We start from the raw sequence: 12,521 nt of genomic DNA, 5'->3' as shown, positions 1-12,521 counted from the left end.
ATTCAGATGCTTTTTTTTTCTTTCTGCAGCACCAATGATAGGATGATTGTAAATGTAGTCTGCTGTGGTTTACTGAGTTCACTCAATATATGTCAGAAAATACTTTTAGTTATGTTGTCATTTTGTCTGGTGAAATACGCAAAAGAGTTGAAGTTGGTGCCTTTCTGTCTGGGCATCTGAGTTAGATATGAAAGTCCCTCAATGTAGACACTACAAGGTAATGCTAGTTGGCCCTTTATCTATAACCTGACCTTGGGCACAGCGAAGAGAGTGTGTGTGAGGATGGTCAAAAATTCCTCAACAACCATAGATTATACTTTTGAAAAGACAGTCATCTGACAATAAGTTATGAATTGGGACACATTTATTCATCTGTCAAACTGTAAGTAACTGTGATGTCTTCCAACACAGGATTTCAGTCACATTAAAGAAGAAAAGCCTCATCCCACTAAGTTAGATAATTGCATGACTAGAGAAGATCATTATTATTATAATATATATAAATATATATATGTATTTAATTTTATAGATATATATTTTTTAAATTATATATATTATTATATTATTATTACTATTAGAAGGTCTTTATTTAGTCATTAAAGGGTTTCCTGGCTCTGGTTATAGAGCAACCCTGTGTCAGGAGCTTGAACTTGCGTCTTTTTTATTTTTTTTACAGCAGATAGCCTTGAAATTAGGTATGTGCTGTGCGCACACATGTCTGCATGTTACATTCATGCATATCCCAAAAAGAAGGCTTTGTTTTCTCAAGTGCTAACTACATAACTACATAGACCTATTTACTGAATTGAACTTGTATTCATCATCTAAAGGCCTTCCCTTTTAAATGTTCAGATGCATGTGAGGAGGATGTGTGGAAAGCACCAATTGATAAAGGTCAATAGTGCAGTTTGCTGTGAAGTAGATAAGTAGACATAAGGAAAAGAGGGGGATGGGGTTTCTCCCTACTGAATTAAAGCATCAGCAGTGGAGCATGTGGTGCCTTTGTTAGTGCTTCTGACGCAGGGCTAAGAGGGGGTGGAGTCTTGAGGCCTTGAACATATCATAAACCATGATTTTGCTAATAATGTGCAATTGAAAAGCTGAGGGATGGTTCAAAAAACACTTTATAACTAATGGTGTAATCAAAAAACATTAATTAACAATGGGCCTCAATGTCCAACTGTTCTTAAGAAGAAATTTCTAAACAAAACCCACTAATGCGGTTTTTACAACGATTCTGAAATTCACCAATACTTTTCTTATCTGGGATTTGTTCTGAGGTGAGAAACAAAATCTTCGCACACTCAAGAGCACTATTTTGCTTGTGGAAAATCAGTTATGGATTTATTTATTTTTTTGATTCTACAATTGTATTATGGGATTTAAAATAGCATAATACAAAGGTTTCAGTGCATAATTTTATTTTTGCACATTTTAATCCATTTCTTTAAGTGCCTCAGAGATTTTAAACACACTGAAATGTGGGTGTGAGGTGACACAAATAGTTACTATTCTTTAGATTTCACACACTGTTGTTTCCATATTAAATGTGTCAGGTGTTCCATGGTTTCACATCTTTTAGTTAAAATGTTCTGTCCAAAATAACCTGTTGATTTTGAAAAACGAGCTGATTTTCTGTGTATAGAGAACATTTAAACCAGATGCCCTTGGGGCTCTCTTGGTTTGACATCATTAATTATTGTACAGTTGAGGAACATGTATCTTTGTTGTGTGTGTGTGTGTGTGTGTGTGTGTGTGTGTGTGTGTGTGTGTGTGTGTGTGTGTGTGTGTGTGTGTGTGTGTGTGAGAAAGAAAAAAAGCAAAGAGAGGGTGAAACTGAGGAGAAAGGCTCCTCTGTGGTTTTGTCTCCAGATCCCTCAAGTATCTATTTAACAGCAGATTCCAGTCAGGCTGTGTCTTCCTGAATGGACTCCTGTTGTATCAGAATTGCTATCAAACATTAACATTTGCATTGATTTAATGATTACTTGTTATTTTTGCAGTGTGGCAACCACCTGAAGTGACACAGTATTACGAATTAAGAATTCGGTGTCAGGAAGCCAATATATCACTGTACACCCTTAGAAATTATTTGTATTAGAGCAGAGTGGCTAAAGTTGATCTTTTCTTTTCTCATCTTCCATCTGTTTGGTTCATTTTCGCACTCACAGAACATTTCAGTGGGTTTTACCAAGCTACAGTAATAGGCCTAGATTGCAATCTGTTACCTGTGGTTGACCTGTGTGTCACTTAGAAACCAGGTAGCCAATCATAAGTGAGGCCCAGAGACAGAGAAAATGCCCTGTTCTTGCTAGTGCTCCAGGGAGAAGCATGAGAGAGGAGATATTTAGATTATTTGGGGTACTTAAAAGCACAAAAATATATTTGGATATTTGGGACATCTAAACACATTCAAATAGAAACAATTTCCATTACTACTGAATTTATATTAATAGTAGTACTGTCTGTCTTTATTGCTTCATCTTTATTACTAACTAAAATACCTTTTTGTTTTTTCCAATGGAGCTTCCCTGCTAATGTGTAAATGGTGTGAACACCTAAAAATCTTGAAATGCAGATTGTTTTATTCGTACCCGCACCCCCGTCAAAATGTGAGCTAATAAAGGTTTGTACCACCTGACACCAAATCAAATACATCTAATTACTTGAGTAGCACTAGCATCTGACATACTGTAGTTTTCCAACATACTGTTTTACATAAAGCACGTCAATGGGGCAACAGCAATTCAGGCAGCACTGACCACTCTTAGGAAAATCAAATTCTAATCCTGTCAGATTGAAATGTCCATTTCAACCAAATAAACAGTTTGATCTAATGGTATAGCATTTGTATCACCATTTGCTGTAACATATTGAGGTAAAATGGATCTGATGATTGCCGGGTGACTTACGGTCTTGTGGGACTTCGATGGGTGTTGCCTCACGCAATGATAGAAGCAGTAAAGACACGAGAGCCAGGGCCGTGTGCCTGCCCTGCCCCAACATCTCTCCCTAATTGGCTCGCCTTGCTCCTCACCACTGCTTATTGGCCAGATAGTTCTCCTGAGAGCCGCGCCGAGGACCTGTGAATACAGAGACAGAGACAGATGGTTAGGATGAAGACAGCATGGTAGACAGTAGAGTAAAAGAGCAGTATACACTGTGTATGTGGGGGTGAGTGCGTGTTCTGACAAGAGAGAGTGTGTTGACTCTGGCCTACATTCACAGCTGAGTCTCTTTGTGGCTCCTTAGAGAGCAGCCTGGAAACAAAATAGAGGAGAAGCCCTGTGCCACTGCTTCAGTGGGATCAGGCTTGTCACAGGCTGCTTCACAGGAAGACACTTAACAGGAAAGTGTGGAATACTTTCAATGAATTTCCTGAAATTAGTATGCTGAATACTTGATAAAACATAGTCATGTACTGATATCAAGATGATACTCTTACATGTATCACAGTACTGTCTATACTGGTCTTAATGGTTAATGGTCATGATCAGTTTGGAATTTCGTCATTTTAGGGGAAAGGCCATTTGGCCTTTGATGTAACAAAACTCTTTAGGGCATAAGGGCCATTCAGTGAATTAAAAGTGATGAGCTAATAAACAAATAAACTCACTGATCAGAAAAATCCCAAATGACATGAAACATATTGTTGTCTTTAATTAACTTATCTGATATTTTTTTCTCGAAGAAGTCGTTGTTATACAATCATTGGAATGACTTCTACTTCTCCCTTACTGAAATGTTCAGAATCCATAAGTATTCAAACATTTCATTTCAGAAGTTAAATTGGCGGTAAGACCACCATAGGTCATAGTGAGATGAAGCTCAAACATTACACAGAATGAGCAAACACATTTTTGAGTGGGGGACTTCAAAATGCAATAGCCTGTCAACATGTGAATTTTTGGATTTCATCATTTTAAAGTTATCACAATTATGATGCAAGGTCGACATTGTTCCAAGCCATGTCACTTGAGTCCACACCTCTGTTCAGTTGTCTGTTTATGTCCAATGTGATGGCAATACTACAGTTCAAGCTAGAAATTTGGTTAGGGGTTAAAAAGGTACCAGTACCATCCACAATGGTGTTCCATCACCTTCCAGCTACTGCCATTAAGCTACTCACGCAAAACAATCAGATAATAATAAACACAACACAACACACACAACACACATCCCCGTGCCGTTCTGATCCATAGTCAGACTGGCCACCAGGACAGGCCGTGTCAGTCTCTTTATCAGCCCTCTCTGTGTGCCTCTCATTCAGGGTACACATGAGAGAGCCCTATGTGCCCTTCCCTCACTAAGGGTTGTTCAACTGACCTGTGTAAGTGTAAGTTCACTTCTTGTGTGCTAAACAAACATTTTGTTTGTTGGTGGTTACTTGTTTGTCACAATTGTATTCCATACCAGGTATCTGTGCCCTTTGTCCAAAATAGAATTTACTGGCCTGAGCAACTTGTGTATTGTGATAGGTTAACCCAAAGATATCAACATTAAGAAACCTACAGGTGGTGAAATGGACGCTATATTGATGATTTTTACAGTCAGTGCTGTCTTTAGCCTTTGTAAATATTCAGCAGCCAGCACACCACACAGAGCTTTCTAATTTACACCCCACCATGTCCAAATTAGAGCTGCGCAAAGACCACCTGCCCACTGTTAATCCCTGTACCCTGCATGCTGCCATCCCCCACAGTCCTCCTCTCTGCTTTCATTTATACCAGTGCTCAAAGCTCAGGTTGCCATTTCAAATCTCCAGGAACCTAGGAGAAAATGTGGATGGTAAAATTGACACAACACAAAGCACTGCTGATGAGGACTCTGACTTCGCTGAATACGCCTTAACTGTGTATAAAGTGTAAAGGATCTTACAGTTCAAATAAATGAAGCAATATTCTTTGTTGTAAAAACTGGACTAATGTCTTTCCAATGTAGTATTACAACTGCTGTTTCTTTAAAGTTATGACCCCCAAAACATTATACACTATATAGAATATACAGAAAGAGCAGTCAACCTTTTACAAATTACTTTTTGACTTATTGCTGCCACTGTTATACTGTGCTTTGATCAGGCCAGAAATATATAAACCTTTTCATTTAAGCTTATTCTGGCTCATTAGAAAATGTTCTGGCTGATTTTTCATTATCTCTGAGAGCCAAACAAATAATCCAAACCAAACAAACTGCTGTTTAGAAAGAGTTATATATACTGCCTTTTAAAAATGATAGACGAAAGCAATACACCTTTCTCTATAAAAAATGGATGATTATTATTATTTATTAATGCTGTACTCTACAGTGAATGGCATGAAGCATATCAGCATCATGATATTCAATTGGGATAATGTCAACAACGTTATTTCCTGATGATGATGCTATATAAAATATTTCGCTCACATTGTAGGAGCAAGCACTGACGCAGTGTCTCTTTCAACTGTGAGCAGTGGAATAACAGACTGACTTCACAAGAGAGGGGACTCAACAGCTTTATGGCCCAAGGGCAGTTGTCAGATTTCACCCAAAACCTGCAAACACCTCCCTCACTCACACACACACACACACACACACACACACACACACACACACACACACACACACACACACACACACACACACACACACACAGACATTATGCATAAACCATCTGGTGGCATGTCAGTCCTACAGTATTCAACTAAATAGCTAATCTGTCCCTCGGGAGGTGAGACCCCAGCATGGGCAGGCATGAGGAGCCATTCACACACCAATCTGCAGTGTGTTGTGAAATGACCAGTACAATTATCTCTTTATTAAAAAATACCACACAATCCACTTTAGAGAGAAATGTGATGAAAAAGTAAGAGAGAGAGATAAAGAAGATAGACAGAGAAGAGTAATAGCAGCAAAATCTCTGAATTAGGTCAGAGCTTGTCTCCATATGTGGAATCTCTCTCTACACCCTGCAGTGCATTATCGTACAAATGACAAACAACCACTGAGAAAAAGGGTCAGTGAGCATTGCATACAACATACTACACATTACCTCACATGGCAATGTAGCAGCAACATGTATACTACTCGGTTTTTACAGTCCCCACTGCATGGCACCAAGGAGGATGCTTCTGTTAAGTATACAAACACATGTAGCCTAAATATAAGTCCTCTTTGTAGGTTGATGCATAGATTGGTTGATTTATTTATTCTATTTATTCATAGTTTACTCTTTTCAATTTATGAGAAAGTACAAATTGTAAATGCAAGACCATCCCCACTCTGTGAATTAATAAGTTTGTACTAACATGAGTATAAGACATCGTCCTGTGTGTATGGGAACTGCCTTGACACTGAGTCACACGTACATCCACAAACAGACTGAGGCTGCTCCTCATTAAACATTATATTTTCATGGGGCTGTCATTAATACACACCTGGTCTATACTGGTTCTCATAAATGGAATAGCATTTACGCATCAAGTCTGTTAGGGTATAACATTTTCACTTTTCAGGCCAAATTTAAAATAAATCAATTAAACTTGTGACTCTGTTTCTTCTAATAGCCCTCACATTTTTTGTATTTCTTAATGGAGGCCTCTTAAAATGCAAGAGCTCGAAACATTTCTCACCATCAAATGAACTGTGAAAGCAACCATGATTGGTGTAGCTGAAAGCATGATGAATACAGCTGCAGACACAACAAAGGGTTTGATCTGGGCTAGTTTTATTATTATTTGAATGGGTTCACAGACTCAAAAAAGTAAACTACATCGAGATTTGGTCGCCTCTTTGAAAATAAATTGCATATTACAGAGTTAAAATTCGGGCCTTGTTTCAAAAAGGTGGGTTAATTTAGAAATAGGTCTTTCATGTGTTTTCTCTTTGTCTTTGCAGAAAGAGCATTCATATTAAGCTCTGCCCATCTGCCCATCCCCAACACACTTCACATTAACACTTGCGCAATAATTGTACATTTCATTGTTCCCAACATTGTGAGAGTCTCTTTGGATTCTCGAGTGCTAATGGTGCAATTCTGGGTCAAACAGAGAGGGAACAGTGCTATGGGGGTGAAATGACTCCTTGTTCTGCTTTGCATTGGCTAAAGCTGCAGCTGTACCTGTATGTCCTAATTGCAGCTTTCAACTCTCCAAAATTCTGTCACATGATTAAACATACATTATAAATTCTTACTTGTCAACCTAACACCAAATATAGAGATTTTGTGAATCAGCATTTGTTTAATTGACAGATGCACAAAAGATCCAGCAAATGGGGTGTTTTTTTGCAGATGATGTGTAATGATCCTTATCTATCCCTAAAATAATGCTTTACTGTCATAAAACTCTCCTCGATCAAGGCTGAATACCTTGCACTAGGATCACCATTTACTATGACGTGGACAATTCTTCAATAAATCACAATTTGTCTCATAGGGCTTAACAAGGTGTGACATCTTCTACCCTTAACCCTCATCAAGATATCTTAATTATAGGATACGCAGTGAACTGGAGGAGCCATGAACCATGAATCAATTTTTCTGCTTCATTTTCAACTTATATATGAAATATCCTAATATTAACATTACATGACTTACATGACATTTACACTCACATTACATCCCCCTTCTTTCACATTATAGCCTTCTGTTTATTCACTGCATATGTTATAAACAGACACTACTCCAAGTTAGCTTAATAATAAGGCAGGCAAGTAAGTGAGTTAAGGTGTTTTTTCTACTTATTGTCTCAATATGTTATACAACCTTTATTTGAAAACAAATCTAACTATTTGCAGAGGACCACCATAATCAGTGAACTATCCAATTTCTGTAACTGCAAATGGTTGCTCTAAATACTAAACCTGGTTATTTCTCTGGACTATTTTTTTTTTTATCTCAGTAGTAATACTGGAGGCTATAACACATGAACTACCCCCTCAACCATTCTGCTGACCTCCATATATACCCCCAATCCAGAATCACCAATTTTCCTCTACAAAGAACCCGAAATAGCCCTCCACAAGTCGTACTCAATTATCATCAACCACAGAAATGGAATGACTAACACACACATAAATAAATACTGTAGGTACAAGTTGCCAGCAGCTGCAGCTGCTGCACTCACGGCAACCACTTTTATGGCCTAACCCCTACCTGTAACCTTCCCCTCATCACCCATCATTTGTCAGTGAATAATCACCGTGTGCCATAATCAGTCAAGCAGTAATACTGCAGCAACAGAGAGAAAATAAATAAGAAATCTGGAAGTCACTTTCCCCTAAAGTGTGTAAGCAAAGCACAGGAGAACCAAGTAACGCTGATGGTCAAGCAGGTTGTTAAATTAGTCTGAATTTAGATATTCATAAGCATATATTAAGTCTCTCAACTGTTATCAGGTAACCTTAAATCAAATTAACCTAAATCTTCCCACATAAAAATCTCAACCTTTTTAATCAGTTCAATTCAAATTCAATTTTTATAACTGTTTTACTGAGGTGGACCAGCAACGTTTAAAGAAGGATATTCACAATGATATTGAACCCTCTTTTACCATAGACAGATGCTTGAGGAATAAGTAAGAATTGGTGCGTAAGGTTTGCAGTAAATGTATAATACACTGACCTACGTACGCGTGTGGACACGTATTCTGTCTGTCCACCCACTTTGTTTCGACCACTTAGCAGACCTGATGGAAAAGAGGGAAAGAAAATTATAACCTCATGAATTATGTTAAACCAACAAATGAAAAATCAGTTTCAAAAGAGGTCTGGGATCAGTGCACATATTTAAGTATTCTAAAGAAGCACTATGTGTATCACAAGGTTGTGTGTCATGAAGAATGCACCACTCAACAGGCCATGGTAAATAATGAATATTTTTATAGCTAAAAGGTTCAGAACTCTGAAGGGAAGCCTTGAGTCTGATGTGCTGACTGCTAATAAGTCTTTGTCAGCCTGAGCACAGGAAGATGCAGAAGATGCAAACGATACAGTCGAGCAGACACACACACACACACACACATACACACACACAGACACACACACATGCCTCAGGACTGTCTGCATTAGTGTTGTTCTCCAACTGTGTGTTTGTGCTATCAAAGAGCTTGTCTGTGCACCAGCCGCTGCCCTTAGGATCACAGGATGCTCTTTCTTGTTGTCCTTCTTACTGCTGTTGCTGATGCTGCACACACTCACACATCCCCAGTCAGCTCACACTTTAACACAGTCTGCCTTTAGGACTGGAGGTAATGCCTCTATGGAAGTAGAAACATAAATCACTAGAACCTGACCAATATCGATTTTTGTGGGCTGATTGCCTATGCTGATATTAGGGAGTAAAACATTTCTGATACCAATACAGGGTTTTTCCTGTCCCAAAATTAGGGGTGGTCTTTATCATTCATGCTGCACACTGCCAACGGAATCTAGCCATTTTCTAAAGAGCGGGCGAATGTGTGTGTGTGTGTGTGTGTGTGTGTGTGTGTGTGTGTGTGTGTGTGTGTGTGTGTGTGCGTGTGTGTGTGTGTGTGTGCGTGCTGTGTGTGGCAGGTGTGCGTGTATGTGTGTGTGTGTGTGCTTCCAGACAGCACACACACACACACACAGGCCCCCGCCTCCACCCCCCGCTCACTCGCTCAGAGACACACAGTGAGATCAGAGCTCGTTCACGTGAAGCTGCTTCTTAACAGTGGAAACAGTGAAACACAGAGTTTCTCTGGTCTCAGCTGCTCAGAGATCAGCGCTGCAGCTCCTTGATCAGAGCAGAAGCTGCAGTTGGTTTGTACTGAGCTTCAGTGTCTGTGTCTGCCTCCAGACTGACCTGCTTTCACTTTTAGTTTTAATATTTCGTCAACTAAAATATGCGTCACATCCTCTTACGTCTGCGGCCCGGCGCTTTTCCCTGCAGGTGGCTAATCTTGAGTGTCAGACCCCCGGCCTCGGTAGGCTAACTATGGATAAATCCCCAAAAAGAAAAGTCTGGGAGGAAAATAGAGAGTTTAATTCTTGCGTGGACAGAATGTTCTACTCTTCATAAGAGTTTGGTGTTTTCCTTTGTTGTAACAGGTAAAAATAGCAATAAAATGTCAACAGTTTTCTTTATTGTCGTTCTATAATTTCATAAATGCAACAAACTATAGTTTTTATATATATAGTATAACTATGTATAAAACTTTATAATCTGTGTTATCAAATATGTTTTGCTGCTCCAGACAAATTTTATTTGGGGGAAGAGGGCGCAAAATGGCTCTTTTGTTAGTAAAGGTTGCCGACCCCTGGTCTAGGTTTACAAATTCTGAGTTGAGTCTGAGTTTACACTTACACACACAGTTTGTGTGTGTAAGTGTGTCAGCGAAAGAGATAGAGAAATGAGCAGCGGCGTCATTGTGTGTGTGTGTGTGGGCTGTTACCTTTCCCTCAAGTTGTGGGACTATCATACAGAAACTACGAAATTATGATATAGTAATCAACCGCTTAGTGATGAATTTAGCCTGGGAAAAAACGTGATCAGTATCAGTTGTTACCACTCAACTAGAATTTTGTTGGGAGGCGGAAGATAATTTGACGGAGGAGGCCACCTCGCAATTCTCTATGCAGGAAAACCCTGCAATATATCGGACAAAAATATTATATTAAAAAAAAATATTATCAAAATGTAAACATAAAAAAAAATGATCAATGATTCCTAAGATGTCGTTATCAAACCCTAATGACATTTTTTTTTTATTTAGGCTTGTTTTTTTTACAGTTACCATATACTGTGTTATGAATTAATATACAGAATAGGAAAAAACAAATACAACCAAAATATATAGAACTTGAATTAAGAAAATTATCATAATTTCTTTACTCTGTAAACTCCAGTTCAGGTGGTGTAACACGCATTGACATAAAAGCATCAGGTACAATTTAGGGACAATTATATGTTGCAGTGCAAACTAACTCAAACAAGTTAGAAGGTCCATCATCATTAGCACAGCCATGCTATAATGTGTGTTCAGACTGTATGGTAATAGTAGCCGTGGTGCCTCTGGTTTAACAGCACCGTGGTGGACAGTGACAAGTCCAGGACTAATGCACGTTAAAGTGCACCTAAACTGGCTACTGGCTATATCTAAGCTCTGATCACAACACACTGCTCAGAATGAAATAATTCTATTATATCTTTGCACGTGTTATAATTTTGGGCTGCTTAATTAAAAAAAAAATGACATGTCAAGTTTTGATCAAAAATAAAAGCTCTAGCAGTTAAAAAGATTGACATTTTGTTAACATGTTTGTTAACATGCAGTCTGGTGGTACTGCTGATATTGTTGCTGTTTCATTTGATTACATTTCTCAGCAATTTATTTTGTATAACACAAGTACACTCTTATTATGACAAGATGTATAAGACAAACAGGCTATTTTGGTCTCAGTAATCCATTTGTGATGAAGCTCAATCAATCAATGGACATGCTATTAGTTTATAAGTACTCTTGCACTGAGGCTTCCAGATAGTATTAGCCGCTGGAAGAAGCCGCTTATGCTGACTCACATGCAAGAAAGCTCTCAATTCCTGCATTAGCTTGGACAGTGAGCATAGCACAGATGTAGGTGAGGGAGCTTGGTAGTGTGTAACAGAGCAGTGAGAGTTAAATAGTCTGAATTTATATAGCGTTTTTCTAGTCTTGATGACCACTCAAAGCACTTTACAGTACAGTTTATTAGGGTTTGAGGCCTGAAGGGCCAAAACCCTATTGATTTTGCTGCGGTTTGTTATAATTAAAAATATTTGTAGTCTGCTGCTTCGGCTCAAATTCCGGTGAGCTGGAATGAGCTAAAACATGAAACTTGCCACAATAACTGGAATTGATGTGCATCAACTATCGCTGAAATATGAGCTCAATCGGCCACATGGTGGCGCTGTAATTAGGCCTCTAAAAGACACATTTTGACAAGCCACGCCCCTCACACCCTAAGTCTGATTGACTTAAAATTCAAGACACAAGTCCAGCTCAATGTGTTCTACAAAAAGCCTCTAGGACCATAAAAGTCTGTCATGAATCTTCTTTGCAAATTTGCATCCTATCAACACCAAATTTGGTACACAGCACTGTGAGACTAAGATACACATTTCTTTTATAAATAACCGCCATTAGCCAAAAACGTTTCGCAAAGGGCGGATATGTTATGTGGTAAACATGTCAGAACCAGACTGGGTCCATGCTTAACAGGACATTGGCCATAACTCATCTACATTTCGTTCAATCATCATCAAACTTGGTAGATATGTTTGAATATTGTCCGGAAACAGGCAGAGCAAAGCAGTTTGAGTTCTGCCGATAGGGGGCGCTAAAATCTATAGCGCAGTAACCACTAAACCAAATTTCACCAAATTTGGTATGAATGCTCTAGAGGCAACTACAAACTAACATCTAAATTGCCGAATTGACATAATTTAGTCTAGAAACATAAAAATTGGTACAACTATTGGGAAAGTAATGCCCAAGAAATTCGAGTCCAATCGGCCACATGGTAGCGCTATTACATTTGACCCTCAC

General features: G+C 38.7%; 1 protein-coding gene across 26 annotated transcripts in view; it reads right to left on the bottom strand.

Moving 5' to 3' along the window:
* The window catches only part of nfasca (neurofascin homolog (chicken) a), a 122,297-nt gene that overhangs the window by 53,020 nt on the left and 56,756 nt on the right, over positions 1-12,521 (bottom strand). For 22 of the 26 annotated variants that reach the window (XR_004695066.1, XR_004695068.1, XM_035151927.2 and 19 more), the window contains 2 exons: positions 8,600-8,663; positions 2,913-3,083 (listed from right to left, as the gene is read on the bottom strand). Coding sequence is in view for 24 of the 26 variants with exons in the window: in XM_035151927.2 (XP_035007818.1) it covers positions 2,913-3,006 (94 nt within the window). In the remaining 2 variants the exon portion in view is untranslated. The remainder of the gene's footprint in view (positions 1-2,912; positions 3,084-8,599; positions 8,664-12,521) is intronic. The other 4 variants (XM_035151930.2, XM_035151932.2, XM_035151928.2 and 1 more) reach the window with 1 other exon arrangement.

Source organism: Hippoglossus stenolepis, chromosome 3 (assembly GCF_022539355.2).
Source record: "Hippoglossus stenolepis isolate QCI-W04-F060 chromosome 3, HSTE1.2, whole genome shotgun sequence".
Lineage (NCBI taxonomy): Eukaryota > Metazoa > Chordata > Actinopteri > Pleuronectiformes > Pleuronectidae > Hippoglossus > Hippoglossus stenolepis.
Note: the sequence above shows the minus strand (reverse complement) of the source record. Positions and strands in the feature narration are given on the sequence as shown.